At 43.0% G+C, this 26,307-nt stretch overlaps 1 protein-coding gene across 3 annotated transcripts in view; it reads right to left on the bottom strand.

The window, feature by feature from the left end:
* Window positions 1-26,307, bottom strand: part of pcgf3 (polycomb group ring finger 3) — a 59,698-nt gene that overhangs the window by 26,565 nt on the left and 6,826 nt on the right. For all 3 annotated transcript variants that reach the window (XM_086222313.1, XM_086222314.1, XM_086222312.1), the window contains exons 2-3: window positions 8,019-8,128; window positions 3,966-4,083 (exon numbers count right to left, since the gene is read on the bottom strand). In XM_086222313.1, the coding sequence (XP_086078439.1) occupies window positions 3,966-4,083; window positions 8,019-8,033 (133 nt within the window). In that variant the 5' untranslated portion in view covers window positions 8,034-8,128. The remainder of the gene's footprint in view (window positions 1-3,965; window positions 4,084-8,018; window positions 8,129-26,307) is intronic.

Raw genomic sequence — 26,307 nt, 5'->3', positions numbered from 1 at the left:
GACAGAACTGCTAATTCAAGGTCGCACGACTTCCTCTCCACTCCAGCCGGCAGTGAATGAGACGGCTTCAGCTTTGGAGGCCCTGTGATGCAGACTGTTCATCTCTGTCCAGTCCAAACTCCACAAGCACATGATGATTCCAGAGGTACTGGGGTTGCAGAATATCAGAGGCCCTGCTGTCTGCTCAGGAGCCCGGCCAGATCGCTGAGGAATCTGCCAGGCAGGAATTACAGCTGCTTTCCTTGACATGCATTTGAAAAATTTCTTCGAAAACACAATGAACACATTGTTTGTTTTTTACACCAAAATATTTTGTGAAATTGGATGAACTTATTCACATGGTCGTCATTTGATTCTTATCAAAAATAAGAGCTCAGTGCCAACATCACTGCTTCAATCTCACTGAAATGTGAATTTTTTCCCCTCAACATTTAGAAAAAGGGAATCCCGATTCAGTTACGTCACAAAGGGAACCACCCGCCTCGCAAAGTATGAAGCCAAACTATCGTAAATCCTAGGATAAAAGCCTCAGAAAAAAACTTGGCAAAACTTTTACATTCAGATATTTAGGGCCTCCGTCTTTGTGTTCGTGTCCATGCGTCTCTCGGCTTCTCTCTCTTCTATGAAGCCGTTTGCAACACGGCAGAGAAAACGTTCACCCGACTTTGTCTAAACTGGGATGCTGGTCGTGCACCAGCTGGGGTCCCATCAAGCCTGGCTGTGTGTGACGTTTGAGAGGCGCCTTAACGCCTGACAACTGGCATCAGGGGAACATTTCTACGGGAAGAATGAGCCTCCATCATCAAATATTCCTATGCACAATTTTGTTCACACAGACGTTTTTTTGCCCAGTTTATTATGGAAGCAGCAGGAAGCAGAGCCTGACCCCTAACATCTATTGTGTACCGCTTTTAAGTGACAATCAGGGATGTGCGGGTCTGGGTTTTGTTAAGACCTGCCTGACCCGTTATGAGAGCCAATCGAAAAATATTGGTGCGTTAACGTGTCACCTGAAAGGGCTGAAACGATGCTGGCGTCTCATTCCCCCCGGCTCACTATGTTGTGGGTCGATATAAATTAAACACCGCATCACTTTTTTGTAGGTAAAACTACAAACAGGGAAGGGGGAAGACCTAGGAGCCCTGTCGGTGGTTCAGAGCTGCCTGCCCCCACCCACAGGTGTAGGAAATAGGAAAAGGCTGAATAAACAGACAAATTAAGACTACCAATTTTCCATATCGATGATGAAGAACAACAACTAACTGTTCACGACAGGCATGAGCTCTCTCTCCCTGTCACTCTCTCTCTCATTAGCATCTTGCAGGGCAACAGCAGGCCTTTTGAGGTCACATTGTTGTGTTTTACCCCCAGGAACGACACCCAGTCAGATAAGTTTCGCTGATATTACTGGTGTGGCCAATGATGTTCTTGTTCAATAACAGAATCCATAAAAATTGTACTCCCCAAAATTAGTGAAAGTGTATTCCCTAACATTTGATGAGAGTATAACGTGTTGATAGGTAACTAACATGAGTAGAAATTACCTGACAATTTCCTACTTTTTCTTGCCGATTGCCCCGGGAAAGTTTCCAACTCTGAATATTCCTGATATGTGCGGGCCAATACACGACAAAGTCAGGTTGGAATCATATCTGTTTCTCTCCTCGTGGTTTGGTAGCAGTGACAGCTCCCACAACAATGGCGCGACTCTGCAGTTTTACTGCGGTTCCACTGCGCTTTGCATCATGTTTTACTGCCAGTAGATACTTAAAAAGGCTCATTGCAACATCTGAAGTCTGTCTGAATAAATCAAGATCACTCCCAAAGCCGTACAGACTAAAACAAGGAACAAATAAGAAATGCAAGCAGATTGTTTTCCTCTGCTGGTGGATGTACAGTAATAACAATTTACTGGGACCACAAAACAGTCCAACATGGCAGATTCAGGAGGGGGAAAGAGTCCCGTAATAACCTGAAGAGAATCTGGAATGCAAACAAACCTCATAGCTTCTTCATGAGAGAATATGGACATAAACCACAGGAGTGTTTCTACTTCTGGTTTTATTTTAGGATGGGATTTGGGACATTGTTGTAAGAGTTATAGGAAACATCTGTTTCACCGGCTTAAAAATCAGGAATTCAGCACAGCCAATCCCATATGGCGTGACTATTCTAGTGATGACAGAACACACCTCTTTCTGTATTTTTTTGTCCCAAACAATACAGAAGTAGCTCTGATGGCATTTTATTGAGGTGACACTCATACATAAACATGCTGAACTAATTACTCAGAATAAATCATAACTAGCTTTTACATGCGAGAAAAAATATATAAATCCCGTTGAGGATGTCTGTACAACTCCTATAACATGAAATTAATGAGGAGGAAAGACACGAGGCTCTGACAAAAAAGCTATTTTAAGGATGTGTGTGTTGGAATCTGCGCAAATGATGTATTCTTTGTTAAGAAAACGGCATCCAATATCCAGCTTCTCCACACTGGAGGAGCAAAAATCTGACCAGACAGTATAATAACTACCTACAGATAGAGACAGACGATATTGTCCCAGTTTATTGAAAATACCCAGCTAATGATGGACCACTGAGGGAATGAGGGATGACATCTTCTCGCTTTCGTCTGAGGGCTAATAAATGAGCAGATTACCTGGCGGTGACAAGAGTGTCTCTGTGAGTCTGTGTGTTCCATGTGGAGAATTTTAAATATGTTAAAAACTAGAAATATTGCTTCATGGTTGCGTGCCACCGCCAGGCACGGAGACTTGGATCTTTGAGCACCGAACACTTTTTGGTTCAACCTTGAGTCACAGTGAACGTTTGTTCTACATGCGGAGGAATTTCCTCGAGACATTCCTGAAATACTAAGTTTACGTGAGGTGAGAGTGACCTTTGATCCCCCAAAATCCTTCCACTTCTTCCTTCAGATAACCCCTCCTGCCGGTGCTTGTAGAAAGAGACTTCCACAGATAAACAAGAAGGTGGGTGTGGCAGAGGTGGAGCGCCGTGATTTATCAGTGAATTTAAGGTTTCGGCACTTTGGAAATGCTGCCACTTCCCCGGGAGAAGCAAGATCCTATAGTTCAGAGGAACGCTGTTCCGCCTGAGAGTTAAATATCAACATGGAAGTTCGTGCTAAAATGTCGGTCTTATCCTATCAGCCAAACTGGAAAAGTGTGCAGCACTGTGAGGACCACAAGAGGCTGTGAGCACCAAAAACGCCTGACAAAATTCAAGAAACATCCAAAACATTAGCTGGTTGATGCTAACAGCTGTTAGCAGCCATCACTTCTCTTATTTGGAGTGAATACATACATATTATTAGAATCTAAAGGGAATTTTTATTTCGTGACTTTCCACAATGATATGAACTGATGTATAAACATGTCAATCATGGTGCTTTTTAACTTACAACTAACCATTACCAGCAGGAGAAGTAATGGTTTCCATCAGTCATTTCCAGCATTCCTCGGTATAAAATTCATATTCAGGTACATCCTGGATGGTTTTATGGGTCGTTTTTTTCACTTTGTCAAATTATGCTGTTGACTTCGAAACTATGTGACATAATTTCCTGGGTATCTGGGATATTGTCATTGATTACATCCTAGACTATATTGTACACGTGGCCTACCCATAGTTTTTTATATAGCTGTTGATTAGAGAGGAGATCATCCAGTAAATCATTGAATAAATGCTGTTAAAGAGGACCAAATGGACTCGGGACAGCGATGTAGGTCACACACAGTTACATCACCATCTCCAGCAGTCCCTCCTCCAGGGATAAATCCTGAAGGTCAGAGCCCAGAAAAGCCCAGAGAGACCAAACACAGCCATGAAGTGTCGAAGAAACCAGAGAAGTGATGGAACAGAAACAAGAAGCGCAGAGGAACAAACATACATGACGAGAAGAAGAGTGTGTGTGTGTGTGTGTGTAAGCAGGAACCTACAGGTGTGTAAGCACTCGGTGACGGTAGTAGCGTCGATCAGGTAGCCCTCACACAGACGACATGTGATGTGGGCGTTGATGTGACACAGCTTTATCTTCCTCGTCAGCATGTCGGGGTTCTGTGGAAGAAGAAGAAGAAAGTAAAACGGTGGATTAAACCTCCATTTCTACAAAATGAGAACCCATTTCCTGGTAAATAGTGGGCATACATGACAACACTGCAAAACTGGTAAAAGTCAGTTATTCAGACTATTTTTTGCATTAAAAATTTATATTTTAGTTTATTGCAATTATTTTTACTTTTGTTACTTTGTGCTACAAAAACAGCAATGTATTTAAGTGAGTCAAACCGTTTATAAAATACAGAGTGTAAAAAGGAGAGAAATAAAAACATAATCTTTAAAAAAGGAATCAATAAAAATACAGTCTAAAAGAAAATTAAAATAAGTGATAAAAAAAAGAAATAAATGATGAAGGCACTAATAAAAGAAAAGTTTGTCAACTTTACTTCCCAAAAAAATCTGTATCTAATAGATATATTGGATGTTTGAAGCAAACCATCCAGTAATCAATGCTGAAGTTTGTTAAAATGAATATGGTTTCTCTGCTAGCTTTGCATGGTAACTGCTACTTTTAAACAAAGAGCCACTTGTTGAAGGCCTCAGCACATTCAGCACCCAGTTCATGCAGTCAGCGGCAGACTGAATTATGAGCCGCGCTTGTTTCTGTCCACCAGTTGGCACCGTTTGATTTCTTTGGTGTGTGAAGGTTTAAAACAGCTTCTTCAGAAGGGTTTTGTGGCGTTTGTGCTTGTCGTCCATGACGTGGAATGATGCCGTATTTCATTCTGTGCATGTAATCTGGTTCCACCTGATTCTCTCGATGTCACTCTGACGGCCGCAGCACAACTCAGGTGATCTGTCTGCTGTTACACACCATCATAATCTTGAGAACTCTGTTCAGTTTATTTCTTGCACTGAACACAATCTTTCCAGAGACGACAGCGCTGCATCCAACAACAGTTTAGCCTCCAGCCCTTAAACATATCAGGATACTAATTTCACCTCACTCCGTTCCACCGGCGGTGGAGCAGCGGCGTCGAGTGATTAAGAAAAGCCACAGTAACAAGGACTCCAGCAGCCATGTGAAGAGAACCATCATCTTCCACATTATTGCAATGTTTTGATTTATCAGCTTGCAGAACTTCATTATTTTCTTTGTCTGTTCTTATTGTGCCTGAGGAGATGCTGCGCTACATCCGTGCTTCCTGTCAGCTGCAGCTACTGTAGCGGCTGTCTTTGAAGAAAACTTGTAGAAATGGAATGCAGCCCTGAGTGACACTGCTGTACTCATTACCACAATAGAGACACGTATAGATTCACGACAGCAATTCACTCCGACATAAATACCTCCACAGCTCTCATCACTAATGATGCCGGCACCGTACAGGGTCATTTACAGCTGGCAGGAAGAGCTTCATGCTAATCTTGAACCAGGGTGGAGCCCCTGGACCAGGATCGGCTCTGTGACACTCAGCTCGAGGCACAGGATCCCAACGACCCGACTGAGACGAACTAATGAGGAGCTTATTAGTTTGTTCTTTTAATTGTATTCGTTAGATTCCTGAAGACTGCAGACAGCACTCCTTACCCAGGACACAGAGCACTAATTTAAATGTTTGAGTTTGTTCATCCTTGTTTTAACTGGATGTCCTTCCAGAGAGGGTACTTATAGATTCATATTTCTTAGTACTCCTTACTCCAATAAGCTGGCACACAACTCTGCTGCCCAGAGGTGAGTACTGAGCAAGTGAATGCAACATAAACAACAAGTCCTGACACATTAATGTCAACAAGTTTGTACATGCAGGATTGTTCGTCAATGGCAGTCAACAACAGATCCGGTTTCTGAATGAAACAAGTTCCTGAACAACTTACAACCGTTGGACTTGCTTGGGAACATGAAGGCACTGAACAGCAGCACACTGTTGACTGATAAATGATGCTTAAGAGCTAATCAGCAAAGAAGTTCTCTTACAAAGAGAACTTTGAAAGCAACAAGATATTCTAACAGGATTGCTGAGATATTTTTAAAAGACTTATGATGTTCTTTTTGAAGACTGGTGGCCGCCCTCTGTTACCAGCTGAAACACCCCGAGGAGATGCTCAGCTGTCTGGCTCCAGCTTCACATCGCAGGCGGACTCTTGCTGATTCATTTATACGCAGCAGAAATCTGTGCATCAGATCACGAGATGTTCTTTTGAATTATTTTCTGACTGATAACCGATGCTCTTTAACCATCAAGACTAAAACCTAATTTTTGGAGTGGCTTACTACTGCCAAGAGGGTCATGTGGGGAATGAATACATAATTTTCTTTTACACTGGCTTTGCCTGAAGTCTCAGCAGAACTGAGCTGATTCTGCTCATGATTGTTTGCAGATAGATACTGATGACATTTGGTTGGATGGTAGAACTTAAGTTGATGCACAGTTGACTACATCTTGGAATTTACCTGAAGTGGATCTGATGGCAGAGGTCTGTGTGGGCCGAGCGCCCTCTTGTTTTTACGGGACACTGTGACATCACGTGATTATGGCTGTGCCATAACAGAGTTTTAAATGAAATATGAGCAGAGATGTCTTGCCTGCACATCATCTTCTACAGAGGAGAACATTTTTGATCGGAACAGACTTTTACAAAAATCACACCCATACCGCATAACTACATCATTTTCAAAATCATGCAGCCTTACTCTGGATAATGTTGAGGTAAAAACTAGCATTAGCCACTAACCAGACTCCACAAACACGGTGAAACATAGAACAGGCATGATAGCATGAATCTCCTGTCTTGGCAAACATTTTGTGACACTTTATAAAAACACACATTGACTCCTCAAGTAGTGGCAGTGCTGTGATGAAACCACCTCTTCTCCCTTTGTGGTTGAAGAATCTCAGAGCTCGATCGGTTCGCCCATCATCAAAAACGGGCGGCAGGTTAGCAAAACACGATTGATGCACTTTTCTGTGCTCAAGATAAAATAAAGCAGCCAGGCCAACCTCATTCATCAGCGCAGTTTATCTACTGGCCTCCTTTCAGAAATAGTAACGTGGACATGGTCTGAGATCAGTCTGATGACTGCGAGAACCACGGCGGAGAACACAGCGGGCATTCAGATGGCGCCGATGTCCCTGGATTCAGAAATCGTGCCTCACTAGAGCGATCAAGTCTCAGGAAGATGTAATATTTCTTTAACTGATGAAGCGGTTCTTACTATCAATTAATTATGAATACTGTCAGACAAGAAATTTAATTCCATGTCACGCTGTTGTGTTGCTGTAAAGAGTTTGTCTCTCAAATCAACTTCACCAAAGCCCAGCTTGTTTCAGGACCGAACATATTACAGTCAAATCAACAATTCCAACATTGTACAATTGGAGTATATATAGTGTACAATATTTCCGTCTCCTGCAACTTGCAGACAAATCATCAGATGTGAAATTCTCACAAACTACCTCCGACTAGTCGTGTCTGGTTCTGCCCAGTGAGTTTGAACCAGCTCACATCCATCATTTAGAAGCTACAACACTTGTGAAACCTAAGAATAGTTGCAGGGTTTGCTCTCTGGAATCCAGGCTCTTCAAGAGGTCGATTACTTAGCATTTTAGGAGCTTAAATATTATAGTCAGTCGGGCCAATCGTTTAATGAAATAGGAGTGAAATGCTTGTTGACAGGCAGATCCGTTAAATGTGAGGAGGAGGATGATGCTGGACCAACAGATGTTATAATTACTGTCTCTGCAGAAGGACAAGAAGCCTCTGAAATGTCAGCATTTCAGACACTGAAATGAACGAGGAACAGGAACAAACGAGGGAGGGATGATGAGGGAGCAGCGAGATACAAGAAAATTACAATTCTAAATGTCATGGCAGCCTGAGAAGTTTTGTCTGGTGGATACAGAGAGGTTTAAGAAGAAGAAAAAAAAGATGTATAAATAGTTTCAATCTGTCACTTCATTGTCTCCATGTTCAGTTTTTAGCGTGGTTCTTACCCCTAATACCGCCATGCGTCGACTGTGGATGGTGCAGCAGCCACGTCTCTTCCTGCGGTTGTGCGGCCGACAGTGTTAGCTCCGCATCATGGAGAGCCTCTCATTGGAGCCTAAACAGGAAACAAGTAAACAATGGTTTGTTAGAAAGAACTCAGCAGTGATCGCCACAGAGCTTTGACTTGCTTTGTCCCCCAAATAAACCCCAAAAATGACCTGTTTTAATCTGAAACCAGCTAATTGTTAGCATATTTACTTAAAACAGCAACTGCCAGAGGCAATTCCTGCCAGCTGCCGCCCCTCTCCACAGTGGCTGTGTGGCAGACAGTATTACAGTATGACCCTTCCAGAAGTACCCAAGGGTCTGCTTGACATACGTCCTCGTCAGGTTTGTCGGGTCTCAACAGACATTCATGGAACAGGCAATTTGTTGTTTGCCTGAGGAATCTTTTTTTTTTTTTTAACTTGTCAAAATCTTGACTACATTCCACTAGTTTTGGGAATTCTTTCATATCTCAGGATTGGTGACCTTGAATACACAATCGAACAGACCTTATCACAATCAGTCTATTACCAAATACTTAATACTACTTTTCTCATCTCAACATGATGTTCTGGTGACACTTCAGATTTTCCATACAAAGTCTCCCATAGGCTTCTCAATGAACAGGTTTTTTTTTTTTTTTTATTGTTGTGTTCAAGCAATTAAAGACCAATAATAAAAATGTAGCAATGATAAATCTGTGATATGAAAAGGGAAATAAGATTTTGAGTCCATAAAACGCTGCAGGAGTTTCACAGGAAAAGGTGTTGCAATCATCTCCCACAGCTATTTCACAGTTTTAAAATGTACAGTCGAATCAAATCAAAAGGGAATTATGCTCAACAAATATTTCTTCAAGGAATAATACTGCACTGTGCCACCCATACTTACCATAAAACATCTCTACAATTCATCCTTGGCAAGAAAGATCTGGATGTTCTATAGAAATTCTTAAATTCACAGATTATGACAGTGCAATGTTCCTAGAAGTCGTAGTCATCCCCCACCGAGGACAGCAGTCCTTTTTGATTTCCAGCCAGGCAGCGGTGACTAGTTCTGTGATTCACTGCTGAGTTGTAGGAGTCCGGATACTCCAGGCACGATCTGAGAGGGAACATCAGGCGAACCACCACCACTCCTGATTCATCCTCCTCCAAACACTCACGGTTTAAAAAAACAACAACAACAAAAAAAAACAGTCTCCGTTGACAATACTGAGTCTGCCAGCCTGCCTCTGTCTGCTCATCAGACCATGAAATCAGCCCAGTTAGTCGACAGATGAAACGTGGAGAGGCCGGCTGAGGACACTCACTGTTCCGCTTTCTATTAGAGAGTCATCAGGTGCTGAAACGCCTCGCACAAATGTTACTGTCGCACGAGTCCTCGTGATGCAACTCCTCACTAGTGCCTCGCTGGGGTTCACTTAAGGCAACATTCACATCAAACAGGTTTAAAGGAGTTGTTTCGCTCAGGAGTGATGGCTTTGTTTAGAAATGCATGAGAACAGGCTGCCCCCGACCGAGGAGCTTCCCTGTCGACATGCGTCACATGCCTAAGATATTAAGTAGATTTTTCGGGGGCATCGATAACTGACAAAGAAGGCAACATGTAAGTCACACTGATGTGCTGCATTATAAATATACCAAATAATTAGCTCTTAAAATATTAATTTTGAGTGCATGCACAGAGCCAACTGCCTTTTAATGGCACTGGTAGGAGAAGGTATTATTCTGAACGTAGGCATTAAGGTAATTTATTTCACCACTCCTCCTGGTCTGGGTAGGCGGGGTCTCACACACTGTCTAACTCGCAGCAGCCCACCAAAACATCATCTTGACTTGATTCTCCGTTTTGCTTTCTTCCTATTATTATTATGAACATTAACATTAATAATAAGTAATTCTTATTAAAAACAGATCGAGTCTTATTTTGTGGTACAGCTGTGAGCTGCATTCTGATCCACCGACTCCTGTTTCTTTCACACAAACCGACAGGTGATCGGCAAGAAGTTCGTCCTGGTCACGGATGGACACAGACATCAATCATATCACTGATTAGTCCGACAGTCACACCTGCTGATGTCACGTCTCTTCAGATGTGGCGGAGCGGGAATCAATCACTGCATGACATTGTACCTACTGAGTCCCATTGGGCGGCACATGCAGGTGATGGAGCTGTACCACAAGCACCAGAGACAGGGTCAGTCCTGAATAACTGTCACTTGTGGAGTGCGTTTCCTGGTGACAAACCACCAATGAAAATGTGGCCAACTTACACTCCAACTCTTCTAACGGACTCTTGTCGATTCACCTGTGAACACCGGTACTTGCATGGCTTCGTCAAGCTGCAGTTGTTGCCGAGATGCTGAAGTTCAACTGTGTACTAAAGACAGTGGCAACAGAAACGGAGCTGATCAATGTTGACCGACGGTTCCATTTAGTGAGATCCCTGCAATACTGAGAGTTCAGCCCACAAGAGGAGAGGTGTGGAAATGTTCAGGAGGAAATCAGGTGCCATGTGCAGCTACATTTCTAAGATGGCGGTGGAGGTCAGTCTATGCTGCGGTATCATTTCGACAACAAAAGTATAAATTTCCAGCACCACTAATGGGAACACAGGTCCAGGAGTTTGTTGGTAGAATACGACAGATGCCAACATTTGCTTTCACTGTGTAATTAGAAAGTGTGAAATCTTTCAAATGAGCACAGTACATCGATGTAAAATGACACTCCAACACCAAACTGTAACTGCAGAGTGCCTCAATCTTCCTCTTCCACTCCGCTGTGATAGAAACCTCCTTCTGGCTTGTTTCCACCAGATTTTCAAACCTGGCTGCATGAAGTGGATTTCCCATCACCACGGGAGCATTCATGAGGCTCAGCACGAATGTTGACTGGCATTCAGCCCTTCAGTTCAACCTGGAGGTACTGGACCAGCTTGGGGGTCAGGGCTCTGCGTACTTCCTCCACACCAAATTGGAAATAACATCTCTTTATGGCGTAGGCTTTCTGCCCAGGCACGAAGTCGTGCTGATCACGGAAAAAGCCTTCCCTGAACTGTTGCCAGCAATTTGAGCACAATTTAAAAAAAAACAAACTTTAACTGTATGCTGTAGGGCTGCACAATTAATTGAAATTATTCCAAATCACAACATGACATATTGGATTGCCTCCTGCAATTTTCAAATCCCAGGAAGGTGCAATATTTGTTGAGGGTGTCGAAATTCCAATTTACATGTTGTGCCACTGCAGACACATCCTGCCCATGCAAAGCCTTGAACAGACTGAAGAAAACAGCTGTTTGATAAAGATTAATTAAAAAAATGTGATGTGTTTTCCAATGAAAATCAGAGCGACGATGTCAAAATTAATATTCCCTCGAATATCAATAATCATCCCTCACTGTCAGCCAACATAACACGGGAACACCCGTCTCTCAACCCATCCAACTGGTCAACGATGAGGAAACACCATTCACATTAAGCCTCAAAGTTGAAAGTCGTGTTTTTTTTTTTTCCCCCAACTCAAGGCATGAAGAGAACTCCTGCTAAAACTGGAAGGGCGACAAGTAGCCACGAGGCGTTCAGGCCGTCTGTATAAGAACGGCACAGCTGGTGAAAGGTGCCTCAAGCTACAACAGCTTCCTTGTTGTGATCGGAGCTGATGACTCCCCCTCTTTGGAAGTCAACTGTCTTTAGCAAAAGTACTGAGGAAAGCTCATAGATGTACATGGATCGATGTGGTTAAGTTTATATGCTCTCGTTCAAAACACATCTAAATACACAAAACAATGGGATGAAGTCAGCTCCACATCGTGAGATCATAAAGGATTATATTTTTAGTCAGGTGCCACTATTTAAAGCTACAACGCACAATTTGGATGGCAGAGCTGAAACATCTTGACGAAGCAGCTGAATAACAGACATTTCCCACTTCAGATCTTTGCTGTTAAAAAGACATTTTCCTGCTTCTGTGGGTGTTCTGCTCTTGAGCCACTGCTGGTGGCTGGCAGGATAACACTGGCATCATGCATATAAAAGACAAATTGAATCGGCGCAGAGTTCAGTTCGGTTCAGTTCACAGTTAAACTGTGGCTGCTGCATTCAGGGTCATCTCAGGCTACCAGACAACTTACATCCGTCACAAACCAGCATCCAGCAGCAGCACAGAGGAACAAGCTGCAATGTCTGCTATCAGGTAGACATCAGGAGTGCGCCGGAGGACAAGCGGTCAAGACGAGCATTCCTATAGCAGCGCAGACATGCACGTGATATACTTCTGTCTCTCCCCTCATTTCCTGTCTGGCTTTAACTGTCAACAGTACTATGAAGACAAAACTACACACATTAGGAGTGCAGCAGCATTATCAAATCAAACCACTGAAACTCTCCCAGGGATGCCATAAAATGGAAGGAGTCCAGAGAATAGAACAAGACAAATACAAGCCATTTCTTCCCTTTGTCGGGGACGAGGAGACGTATAGTACAGTACACACAAATGGTTATCTTGAGCTTTTTCCTTGCTGCGTTTTCTTTGAGACTCCAGAATGTAGAAAGAGTCAGCCATGGATACTTAACTCAAAGCTAATGCCAACTGACAGCTGAAAACCTGTCTACAAATTTTCAAATGGTCCAGTATAATTTACACCTTTTCTCAACCCTTCCAGTTTGGGGTTACCATGAACGGTTCAGCTCGCCACTGAACCTGAGGTGTTAGGTCCTAGTTTCTTTTCAGCCCAAATCAAAGTGTTTGTGGATTTCTGAGCATACGACTGGATAAAGAAGACGGGAGCGACATCAGAAGATGTTTGAGAGTTTGTAAATGGAAGTGGTTGTTTCTAGTCAGTCGAGAGGGTCGTCCAAAGCTTCAAGCTAAATATGAGTGTAACGCGGGAGTGTAAAAAATGTCTTCAAGAGCTCAACATCTATTTGTGAGAACTTGAAAGGGAAGATACACTTTTTGGATTTGGCATCATTTTAAACTCTCCTGTACCATTCTGGCACAGGGGTACACTGTTTTAATTCTTCATTTAATCACACAAGCCACGAAACTTGAAATCCGTTGATCAAGGCATGTAAAGCGTTTGTGAAAGACCAAGAGATCAGTTGGATCAAATGTGATACATCAAAACTCACATGTTTGGATTGAAAATCAAATAAATATATCCATCCAGAATCCAGGGCAACAAGAGAAAATCAGGCCACAATCAGAAGCCGCATGCATCCCAGATCTGAAGAAACAGCCTCAGATGAGAGCATCTTGTAGGTGAATCTGTTCTGATGACCTGTTCGTCACGCTGCAGTGATTCACAGTCAGCCTGAGCTCATCCCGCATCCTCCCACTGAAACTTGTCAAGCAGCCACCGTTTCCCACAACCCCACCAACGACTACATTCACAACCTCGGCAAACTAACCGCTCTGGTTTATCAATCAGGTTCTACAACCACAGCCACAAGCGAAAGAGCCACATAGGAGCCCCGCAACTGTGGGTCACCAACATGAGGTCACTCATGCCTTAATGACTACAAATACAGACTAAGAGACACAGCTCATTCTGAGAAGTGGCAGCATTTTCTTATTCTGCTGTGGTATTAAATCATGGCACCTGACCTTCACCTGAATTAACACACACCACATCTCAGCATTTAGAACAGCAGAGGATCAAAATACACACCATTTTCTTTTTCCTATTTTATGAAAATCTGTTGTACATTTGGATAGAAACCCAACTGATAATGAGATGGACAACACTGTTTTAGAAGACAACCACATAGTCTCACATACACAGAAGAAAACACACTCACACACACTCTGGCATCACAAAGAGCCCCTGTTGGTCTGCCTGTGGCTATTGGAGTGTTTGGCCTCGGTATAAATTGGCTGCCAGCTGGAGCGCCGGACACTGAAGGCCTGCATTGGTGTCCAGCGCCAAGAGGAGAGGCAGCGTCTTGTGTGGAAAGCTGTGGCTTTGCTGCAGAAACACAATCCTCTGCTACACACACACTTCCACAAACTTAGGCGCGTAGGCACAAAAGGCACACAAAAATGTAAATACATTCTTGCCCAAGTTGAACTATTCACACATTCATGAAGGTGAATGTGTGTGCTGGTCAAAAGCAAATCCACCGTCACACACACAACTATTGTCTCATCGTAATTCTGTTTGATGGCTCTCCATCCTCCAGCCAGGATTTGGTGCCTAGGGAAATCAGTTGGACAATAGACGTGATCCAAAGAGAAGCAGAGTGCAGCAGGCCAGGAAGCCGTCCACGCTGCCAGGAAGCAGTAACACTTGAATAACTGAGCTTTGAGTTTAGGTTGTAGAGGCCAGCGGGGGAGTTGGTGAAGTGAAACATGCCCCTCCAAGAGCCTAAAACAGAAATAAACATTTCTGATTGGCATTTTAGATGCAATAATTACATTTTAGAGCAGAGTTCATTCACTGAATACCAGTGTTTTACAGTATAGATGGAACAGGGCGGCGCTGGATCCTAAAACCTGTTCACAAATTTGCACAATTTAACATCCGGTTCCCTCATCTCATCAAAGTGAGACTTCTAAATGGGTTTTATGTTAAATGCCTGAAAAGATTTATAATTCAATGTTTTGCTCTACAATATTTCAGTAAATCCCACGGTTGTGATCCTGCAGCGTTTATGTGTCTCATAGCTCAATGAGACGACAGAGGTTGTAGGTCGGACGTCGACGTCATGTGTCCTTCATATACTTGGTGGATAAACTCGTATTAGCTTTCCATCCAATACATCTAACCACTGCATTAATGGTGTAAATATTCTATTACATAAACATCAAAAAGTGTGAAGATTTTTTCTTCACCAAAGGCCTTTATTTGACCACTAAATCAATCCACTGAAAATTCACTGTAAAAAAACCCCAAACATTTGCTTTTGGTCGAGGGAACACAAGATGATAACTTCCGACTTGGCCAGTAAAAATACATAAACCCTAAGGAGACAGCCAGCCACAAAATGTTCCTCTAACATTCTCTCGTACTGTAAGACCATGAAACCGTGAAATATTTCTTCCTTCTGGTGAAGAGTGTATCAGAGATATGGAAGATCTCAGAGATGATACATGGAGTAGCTTTTTGTGTCAGCAAGTCTCTCCCAGAGGTGCAAGACGAGCCAAAGATTCAAAGGTCTGATCACATTAACAAGCAAGAAAGTTAAACCACCAGACAATAAAACTGCCTCCAACATTCGTGGCAGCATCAATGGAGTGAAATCTGTGACAAAAATCAATACGGATCGTAGACAGGATGGGTTGAAGCCCACCACTGGAGCACATTTTTAGATTTCATTAAATATTGTAAGCGGGGGGAAAAAAAAAAATCAAAAGGGGGAAATTAGGTTTCTTGTTTTGCTCCTTAGGAAAATCTATCTGCTCAACTATCTTCACTCCAAGCAAATTCGGACTGTGTTTGGCTGACTTTCCAGGAATAAAGGCTGAATGTCCAATACAGCAGAAAAGGTTCAGCCAGACAAGTTCGATTCTCACTGCACTGGGCTGAACCTACTTTGACCGACGTACATGACTTCCATGTGGGTGCCCCCCCCATCAACATAAAGTCTTTTGTTTTGTTCGTTTTTAAATCCTACCACCGTCGTTTCTCCGAGCTGCAGATCATCAGCGCTGTGTTACAGCTCTGCTGGTTCAATAATAAACCAGTCAAGCAAAGATTTACACAATGTTTATGGGAAGCCTTCATTTGACTCGTTTATTACCAACCAATTGCACTTGTAACTTACTCATTCATTCCCTCTTTATGCTGCTTGTCCTACTGAAGGGGAGAATTAACAGTTCTGATTTATTTCTGAGATGGATTATCACCTATTTAAACTGTGACTATGGGAATTTTATGATTCCATGTAAATTATTTTTGCTACTAGCTAGGGCTGTGCTACAGATGATCTCGAAAGGGGGTCACGAGAAAAACGTAGAGCGATAATAAAAAGCTTTTGTTGTTTTTGCTCGATAAATTGTGCACCATTGTGGTGTCGATTAAATCAAAAAAGAAGACAAAAGCCATTCAGACGCTTCAGTTGGCGTGCACATGCCCATACATCAGCATGTTTGATTGACTTTCTAACAAAAGAAAGTTAAGGTTAAATTTTGGAAAAAGAGGAAAGTTGAAAAAAAGTGGAAATTAAGGGGGGAAAAAAGAGGGAACAAAAGTGATTTTAATCTAATCACTTGTATGGATCTTACAAAGGTAATGCAGCTCTCTGGTTTCCGAGCAGGACTGGAAACAACAAATTGTTCAAATCACCTCAAAAGGTGAGGCTGCCACCATAGCAAACACAAGTGCATGAAAACATGAGCCCATGTTGTACCAACTCACAGTCCAGTCACTTCTGAATTATTCTAAGCAATTAGAATAAAACAGCCAATCATGCATGTCGTCTTTTACAGCCATTGCCTCGTATGACTAGCAATCAAAAAGAAGCGAGGACATAGCTAGCAGTGGCTTTTATTGCATACCGACGAACACTATGCTGCTGAGCACAGGGGAGAACAACAAATTCAGGAAATTCGTGAAGTGCTGGATTCCAGGGACAAACTCCCAGACAGGAAAGAAACTTTGTTTGAAAGTGTAACTAAGGGGAACCCTCTTCCGGCTTGGGTAATTATCAGGACAGTCTTCTTGCTGATTTTGTGAAACCATACACAATTGTTTCCTGACTTCTTTTATCCTCAACCAAACCTTTGTTTTTGTGTCAAGCATCCAAGGTCAAGGAAATGATGCAGGCTGCATCTGCACTGAACAGTTCTGCTTGAATGAGTGTTTGTACGGAGGCCAGTTCTCCTCTTATTGATCACAAGACCTGATACCCTCTCAGGAGGTTACAATCGAGTGTACAGCTCCCGTTTCAGATCAATCCAGCCACGGAAAAATTCAAAAACAGCCAATTCAGAGGGCTGATCTTCCATTTAAGAAGTTGTGCTCCATTAAGCAAAATGAGGAACATTTGCAAATATCTGCAATCCCACATGTAGAGCGACAACAATTCACTGTGCAGACCAATGGTAGCTTCTGATCTTCATTACTGTCAGTCGTGTCGCTCAAAATAGGATGAGATTAATTGATCCTTGAGGGGGAACTGGGTAGATTACAGCAACAACACTATTTGGGTTAGTGGTGTCTGTCTGTTACTACTTCCTACTCCTGCTGAAAGGGTTCGGGATTCCCACTGGAGCCACTGCTGCAAAAATGCATGCACTCATGACACTGTAAGGAGCTTTGGATAAATGATTCCACTAAATGGCACGTGCCATTAGCGCTGCCAAATGTGCTTGTTATCCAGCTCCACCGAGTTATCGAACACGGGCACTATTACGGAGCATGCTGTGGTCCTACTGTGCAGACGGAGGAGGACAAAAAGGCAGTCTGGTACAATAATAATAAGATGTCAAAGAGTGGACGGGCTTAATGTGCAGTTGTTAGGGCACACTGGCCACCCAAATGGCAGGAAGACAAAACAGATAAGCTTCAAATGAGGAACTGAAGAAATCTACTGAAATGTGCCTTCTCCACCCCTCCTCGACTGACAAAATAAACAGAGTGAGTCATCAAAATTACACTGGTACATATTAGTTTTCCTCTGGCTGGCTTGATTTTTATTTGTTTTCAATGTCTTGATTTACTAAATGGTTTAATTTTTGGCCCCAAAGGGTGACTGAAGGAAACTGTACTTCATCAAGACGGCTCCAATGAAACTTTCTTCCATTTTTTTTCTGATCATTCCTGACCACCCTACATGAAATTTATGGACACTTTCTTGATAGTAAGTATCATATATATAATACACACTGCTGCCATTGATTGGTATTGCATTCAAAGAAAGGAGTCCATCCGATGGTAACGGTACACAAAAATAGCTGTTTAGTAGATCCTTTGGTTTTGACACAAGTATGTTGGCATCAGCCACTTTTAACTGCTCCACATAATCTTCCTCTGAGTCCAGCAGATTTGGACTGAATCAACTCCAGACAACTCATCCATCAGCTTCAAAGTGAGACAACAGTGAGACAAGTGAGACTGACGAAAGCATGCATCTCTGTTACACTTCTCCTTCAGCAGGTCCACGTGGTGAGCATGCACTCAATTAGACAGTATAAATCCCAACAAGGGTTCATTTCTTAATCAGGCATTACTAATTACAGGTAATGACCAGTGCTGACGGCTGTTCCAAGAGTGGGGAGACAAGCAGCAAGGATGCTAGAAGCTCTATCAGTCCTGCCAGAGCAGCTCTTTCTATCTCCATACACTGACATGGCAAACACTCGCTCATTTACACATCTAGTGGTTGCAGATCAACCCCATTCATACTGAGGACACTTGGTGAATCTCTGTCTAGGATCAACTCTTATCTCTGTGTTTGGTCTCTTCGCCACAGAGAAACATCTGGCTTTAGCCTCCAAACGCTTGTGATTTCAGCTTGTGCTGCACGGTTAGTGTGCAGTGGGGTTTTTAGATTTGTCTTTAAAAACAAAATCCTGAGAGCAGTGAGAAGCATCAAAAACATTGAAATTGCAGCCAGAGAGCAAAACAATGAGCTGAAACTCACTAAAAAGCTGTGTGAAGAGCTGCAGAGTAAATTCCCTGTCAATACCAGCCACTTGAAGACAGACAGATAACTGTATCTTTCAAGTACGGTACAAGTAGCTTCAATTACATAAATGAAACAAAGTCAACTACCTCATCGACCTCTAGACAGCCATTTTTGATGAGTGGATCAAAAAAGGCATGTCAAAAGAGACAATGTACCCGTAGGTCCCTCAGAAGAAGGTTGAATACTCTCTTTCACAGCAGTCAGCCAGGCTGAGGTGCAACACTCTAATCTTAAGAGGCAAATCAGCTCTTCTCTATCCCTGATAATCATCCTGGGGACCACCAGCCGGCAACCAAATGGTGCTTCACTTTGACTCTGGCTGGTGCAGCAAGTTCACCAGCCACACTGCAGGGAAACCAAGCAGCCCAGTGTCTGTTCCAACCAGTCACAGTGCCATGCGATTGATTGTGTGCACCTGCAATCAGCAGCTGTAAAACTGACCACCAAAAACTTTCAATTTCATCCATGAGTCCCAGTGAATGTTGGGCAGAGGAACATCCTGTAAAGCTGACTGCCTCTGGCTGAGAGCCTGACAGCCTGACACTGTTGCACAGGCACATGAAATGGAAATCAATCAGGCATGTTTTGACCACCAAAAGTGCCGGTACTAACACCTATGAATTTGACAGAAACCCTGCCAACACCTGGCTTTGGACTGCAGCGGGAAAGAGTTTAATCAGCATTCACGCCTGCATCACACACAAGGAGGTACAGGTATTCATTCTCTTTAGCTCTTATCAGCATCGACGTTAACGCATTCCTGGGTGAATGAAATAATGTGTAGCCTGCTTGCAGCTCATTGCAATGAAGCAGAAGGCCTCGATTTTAGTCCGTATACCTCCCCCTTGTGCTCCAAAATTGTTCTGTCTGTGCAACAAGAGATTTAAAAGAGTTACTGGAGTCACTTGGGATCAGAGTATTACCTTAATCCCTCAATTATAAGTATTGACACCTTAATTAAATGTATTTAAACATGACACTGACGTTTGCCAAGCTTCAGTAACACCGTTCTCTGGCTGACTGGGACCTGGCTGCTGAGAGTCAACATCAGGTTCATCAAAGTGCCAGTGTTAACCCAGACAATACATACAATATATACATTTTTGCTGCCTCACTATTTCTTCCATCAGGCACAATGCATCCCCTCCTAGGTAAAAAAAAAACATGATTGGAACTAAAACGAGCAGTTATCTGCTGGAGGAAAACAACAGAGGATTAGCTTTTATCAGATAAAAGTACATCCAGATACTTCGAACAAAGCCCAGAGGCTTCAGATTTAATAGGGAAATCTCACAGGTTCTTCTGGTACATTGAAGCAAGTGGAGCTTTGCTGCTAGGAGTGAAATTATAAAACACATAGTTTCAGCGATGTCGACGTCACACTGACCTACAAGGAACTTCCTTATTAATCAATTTACAGACTAAACTTTGATTACAATGGAAGCAATTTGCTAGTAAAGCAGCTGGAACATGTGAAAATAAGCACAAACGCACAAATGTCCATTCATCACATGACATGTTGGATCATTCTCTTTGTGGTTGTAGGGAAATCAGCGGCCATCATCCACAGGTGATTTTGGAGAATGGATGTGATTAAACCCCCCACCGCTGTAATGGAACACGGTTCAAGTCCTTCTCTGAAAAACTCAGCTCAGCAGCTGTTGTCAGATAAATCTGTGTTCAGACCGCAACCTGTTGAAGGTGGTAGTACGCATACGCAGCATCTCGTCTGCCCGCCAACATCACCGGCACAAGACGAGGAGTGAGACAGAGCCGTGTAAAATATGGTGTTACCTTGCAGGTGTAAGGTAGCAAATATCAGTACACCTGCAAGGAGGAGCAACTGGAGTTCAGAGGGCACTCACTTTCTCCTGAACAGGCATGGACTCACCTGCACCTATTTGTTTTCCCCATGGCCCCGCCCCCTCTGAGCTGTCTTGAGGAGCAGTCCCACAATCATCACGTTAAAAACTGAAACATTTCAATGTGAGACGTCGTCTCTACACAGAGCACAAAGAACTCCATGGTGTATTCAGGCACATCTTGTAAACACTGAGATCTACGTCGCTTAGGCCAAGGGTGAGACTTCATGGGGCATTCAAGTGCATCTCATCACTGAAATTTATATTGAAATCACCAATTAGGCTGTTTAACAGGAAAAATCTGCCCAGTTTTTGGTTGTTTTCTTTCATTGAACTCGTATTCACTTCAATATATTTTAATTGTCACAGACCAATGCTAAATCATATATTCCCTCTGCAAATCCCAGCACGTCCTTGTAGAGTGAGTCTAGGTAGTCCTCTCAGGCTTTTTCCTGTTGTTTTACAGAATTTTTAATAGTGAAATAATGACATTATAATTGAAAAAAAAAAATGAAATTGTTCTCTGAAAGTCTGTCTGTTGAGAGGCAAGATCATTAAAAATGGATCACCATAAAGAAATGAATGTGCATTTAAAATCTAATTTGAGGCAAAGAAATGGGCCTGTGTTTCCATCCCAAAGCAAGACACTTGACAAGAGGTTAATTACACACAACAGCTATGAATATCAAGTGGTGGCTTGTTTTTAAAAAAAAAACAAGCAAACAATAATAATGTTGTATATGTCAGGTGAAATGAAAAGTTCATTTCCGACACTGTTCGGTTGATGAATTGATAAAGATCAGCTGAATGCAACGCCCCTTATGTTCAGGATCCTTTTAAAGTTTGTAATTACCTTCCACGTGTCACTGACTGAGGGGGGCGTGTTAAAATTCACAACTTGATGATGGTTTGCGAGACTCCACTAACCGCCACTTAACGCTACATAAAGCCTGAGTATTTCAAACCTTTATTTACCCAAGGAGTGTTTGCTGTGTATGTGCTTTCTGTCACCACCTCTGCTCCATATTCCCCCGTCACACCCAGTCACCTACAATTTCAGACTTAGCAGCTCCACTAATGAGACTTCCGTACAACAGCGGCAGCTTGGGGAGATGAAGAGTCCTCATCCTGTTTAACTTTTATCTCCCACAGCAGATATTCCAACTCCAAAAAACATAAACTCAAATGTTTACATTGGTCCCGTTTGGCCCGTTAAACCCCAGCCCTTCGTGTCGTGACCTTTTTATCTTGTTGGAGAGGATGCTTCCTCTCATTTGCAGTGCATGTGCTGTGCTGTTAATTTTACAGCAAGGAGGGTGGGATCTGATGACAGCCTGTGATAAAGAGCAAGGCAGCGTTAAGACCAACTGTGTGGGGGAAAGAAAAAACAAAAAAAAACGCAGCCTCTGAATGAGGCCTGTCCAGCAACACAGCGGGCCACACTGAGAAGGCCTTCAGGATATAAAAGGAGGGTCATCCAGAAAAAAAACTGTTGGACCAAGCTCAACTTTCGTCAGACAGCAGTTACCTAGCAAAGCTCTGCTTTGCGCTATCAATAAGTCGGCATTCCGAGTGGATTACTGAGAATCACACACTCAGTTCCGTTAAGGTTTATCTCACACTTCCAGTCCCAGAGTATTAAACTGCTGTGCAGCATTTTGGCTTCTGATTGGCCTTCAGACTCTAATCTGTTACTCAAGCTGAAGCTCTTGGTTTGTATTACCTGTTTCACTACAACCTGAAGCAACGCAGCATTTTTATGGTGTTTATGTTTCTAAATCATTCATCACCAGGATTCCCGGTAGTGTCAGCTCATGTACAGCATGCGTGTAGTACACAGTAATTATTGTAGGCAGTTCCTTCGTACCCACAGGGAAAATGAAGTGGTTCCGTTTTCGCTTTGCTGAAATTCCTCTGATGTATTTGCATCATTATCATTAATATCAGAAAGTAGAAAAAAAGGAAAATATCAATTTATTCATTTTTAAAAAAATCTTGTCTGAAGCCGACTTGCAGTCGCCAAAAAGTCCAGTTCCTGCTTTTGTCTGCAGCGTGAACAGCTTTAATCAGCACTCACTCCTGGCTAAAATGAGACAGGTATTTATTGGGTTTATTGGAACATAAAACTCCGCCAAACGCTGTAATTTGCAGCCAGCTTCCAGTGCGTCGCATCCCTGACCCACATTCAACGCACAGTGGGAGCACCACCATCAGCAATATACTGGAGGTCTGGTGCCTTTGCCAGTAACTTACACGACGTTTTGTCATCTCTGCCACAAACTCATCCAACTTCATCTCCAAGCAGCAGCACGACAACGTTGTTCCTTAGGTGTTAAAAAAAACAGACTGAAGGCGAAACTATGACAGAAACCGTCACTGTCCTCCAGGCTGCTTTTACTGCAGCGACCAGAGACCGTACACGAGCCCAAGATGCAGCATCCTCCAGCTATTTTCAGATCACCTTCCACTTCTCTCCGCAGCAGTGACTGCGTTGTAATGTAGTGCATCAGGACAAAAACAGGACGGCAACACCTCATCTACTCACAAAGGGGAGAGGATCAATTTCATGTTCCTTGCAAAATTACTCAGTCCTCAAAAACATTTTGAGACACTAACAAATCATAAATTATAAAATGGTTTAAATTATTGCTCTTAAATGTTACACGACTGATGAATTGTTTCTGAGACCTATAACTGACTAACTACCAGTCACTCCTGTCTTACACCTGTCACTAATGCAAACCCCACAAACGCTACGCTTCAGGTTGAAGGGGCCCTCCTCTGAAGCTCTTGGCCTACTGACCTCCAGAATAATGACACCGGTGACCCCTAGGGAAAGGGTTTGGGGGGTGGGCAGCTCTGGTGGAGCTCTGCCAGGATGGGTCATAGGAGGTCACTCCACTTTAAATGGTCACAGCAGAAATGAAAGAGGAGGGAAATGGAAAAAATATTGACAAGGAGGTGGGAACACCTAGAACCCATCTAGGGAGGCCTGACAAAAATCCTTCTCATCGCGAATCAATTTCTTCCCAATCTTAACTATCAGCCAATAGAATATTAAATACAATTGCTTCAAGGGCCTCAAATAGCTTCCTACCTACAGTTCCCAACCAACATCTTTAAATGTAAATGAAGAAAAGCTGAAAAAAAACAACAATTGCTCAAATGAATGATTCAACGAATTCAATCGAGAACAAAACCAAGCCACGGAAAAAGAATCCCAGTGAGTGCCTCTGCATGTTGAAGGACAGCGGCTATTTTAACAGCATCACACTGAGAAAGAGTAGGAAAGAGAGCAGTGGTACACCAAGCCTTTACTGTCATTCTAAGACAACAAAAGGCGTGTTTCAATTTCTCGCAGAAACAATAAAATATTCAAATGCGCTTTTCAGTCCGTGGCAGAGGAGAAATTCCCTTCAACACAGACGCGATGAGCCATTACGTGGGTTTGTTGGTTAACAGGCTCGCAGCACTGTAGTCCTCTCTCGCTTTTCCAGTTTCAACCACAGTTTGTGGGCTGCCGGCCACAGGCGAAGACAGCGAGAGGCTCACACAGACCCAGAGATGACAGTTATTACCCATTTACTGTCATATAGTGTATGAGCTGGGCCGAGCTACAAGGCAAGCAAGTAATTTAGTCCTCATTTGGCCCACTTAAGTTCATTTACAAAGGCTTTCAGGGCTCCTTAAACTGACAAAGGTGCTAAATAGTGCTGTGCTTGTACCTTGTTCCATGACAGACTTCCAGGAGACAAACCAGTGGGAAGATAGACTTTCGCTGACCCTTGACCCCGTTTTGTCAACCTGCTGACAGACCACTAAATGAAAGCTGACCTGTTATAGTGTCTGTCTGTTTCAGCGAAGAGGTTTTGACAAGAATCCTGCAGGTTAATGTCCAGCTGAATGCATTTGTACTTAGATGTTTTCCTCTGGTCATGAAAAATTAGACACCACAAGGGAGACGTGCTGTTTTTTCATTACATGAAAGCTCCCTCTAGTTCTGCACTGATCCTGATGAAAAACGTTTGTAGACGGAGCATCTTTGACCACAGTCAATCTTGCAGAAACCATTAACATGCTTTTTGATCATTAGCAGACAGTCACTGAGCCAGACAGCCCCTACACATGAGTCTGAACAACAACCCACAAAAGCTCTCCTGATAAAGTCTGATTCTTATCTGGCTTACAACCACATCCCACATCTTGTCCAGCTCTTCAAGGTGGTAATATCATGCCGCTGTTACGCCCCACTGCCTGAATGAAGGCACACAGACGGAGGTACTAACAGCATCAGCGTCTGTTGACCTCAATCAAAATACCAAATGCAAATTGTTGGATTGAAGTGATACGACAAGTAAATAGGTGCCTTGAGCTCACAAAATCTATTTTTTTCCTCCTGAGTCACTTCTTTGTGACTCCAGAATGCTGAAAGATCCAGCCTCGTATATTCAGCTTGAAGCTGATGGAGGCTGAATACTAACAAAAGCAAAACTGTCCAAAAGCATCTGTTAAAAAACTTACAAGCACTTCGGAATAATCCATGTATTCTTCATCCTGCCGTGTGCGCGGTAATCCATATACATTTTGATTTGAGCTAAAAACAAACCAACTCCTCCAGTGGGGCGCTTTCTCAGTGCCACCAACTGGCAACTCAGCAGAATGAACTGGCACAACGTTGACTAGGCTGGTTCACGGAACCGTTGCAGTTTTTAGCTCAACTCAAAAGTGTTTGAAGATTACTGAGCAGGCGGCTGGAAAACCAAGATGTGGATTACGATGGACGATTCACAAGAGATTTTTTTTTAAAAGGATGCTTTTAAAGTTTTGTTGCCAGCCATCAACAAACCAAGTCATGTTATCCCCAATACACCAACAGGACAGTGATGAAATCATCAGCTGCAGTTTCAAATCGGCACAGAATGTCAGCACTGTACTATACTACACTCAAGATAAATGTACTTGCATCAATGGCAAAGTATAGATAGACAAGTTATGTATTTTGGAAACCAGTCAGCAGCAAATGTAGCCCTCCAGTATGGATGCCAGCTGGAAGGTTACATCATCTGAAAGCCTAAAACAGAAACCCTTCCACAGCATTTTCCAGTGTTCATGCACTTACTGCACAAGTGTTCGAGTCTTCATTAAACTGCGTCTAGATGGAATCCAGCTGCTGCTAACAACCGGCCGCTGCAGTGTGTAAACCTGTGTGTAACTGTGTCATCCAGGCTTCAAACAAACCTTCAGCCTGGACAAAACCACAAAGTCGACACAACATCAGACCTGGAAAAGGTCAGAGTGTAAACTCCAGGATTCTGACTTGTTATTCTCCTTTTTCTCCTCCTGAATCTGACTCAGCATCTCTCAGATGTTTAAATGTCAACAAGAGGGAGAGCTGAAGCATTTTAATTTACACATCCGGGTGAAAGACAGTTCTTCAGGCTGGTACCGAGGGATAACACAATTCTGGAGGTTTCGAGGTGCGTCTTTCTTCAAGTCCAGTGTGGAAGTGGAGATACCTGGGGGGTGGAGCCCAGGTCCAGTTTCCCACCCAGGAAAAGAGACCAACAGAGACCACTGAACCAGAGCGTCAAAACCGAGGGTCATCATGTAGATATCGTCAACAAAAACAGAAAATGAGAAAAGCGCCATCAGAATTTGAATCAGTATCAACAGTTGCATGCCTGACTCGTGTCAGGCGCGTCTCCAGATGAAACGAAAACAACTATTGTGTCAGTATCTGGCTGATTTCTGGCG

Source organism: Aulostomus chinensis, chromosome 13 (assembly GCF_037954235.1).
Source record: "Aulostomus chinensis isolate RoL2024-O1b breed Wild chromosome 13, RoL_Achi_v1.0, whole genome shotgun sequence".
Lineage (NCBI taxonomy): Eukaryota > Metazoa > Chordata > Actinopteri > Syngnathiformes > Aulostomidae > Aulostomus > Aulostomus chinensis.
The sequence above is the reverse complement of the archived record's forward strand: the minus strand, read 5'-3'. Positions and strand labels throughout refer to the sequence as shown.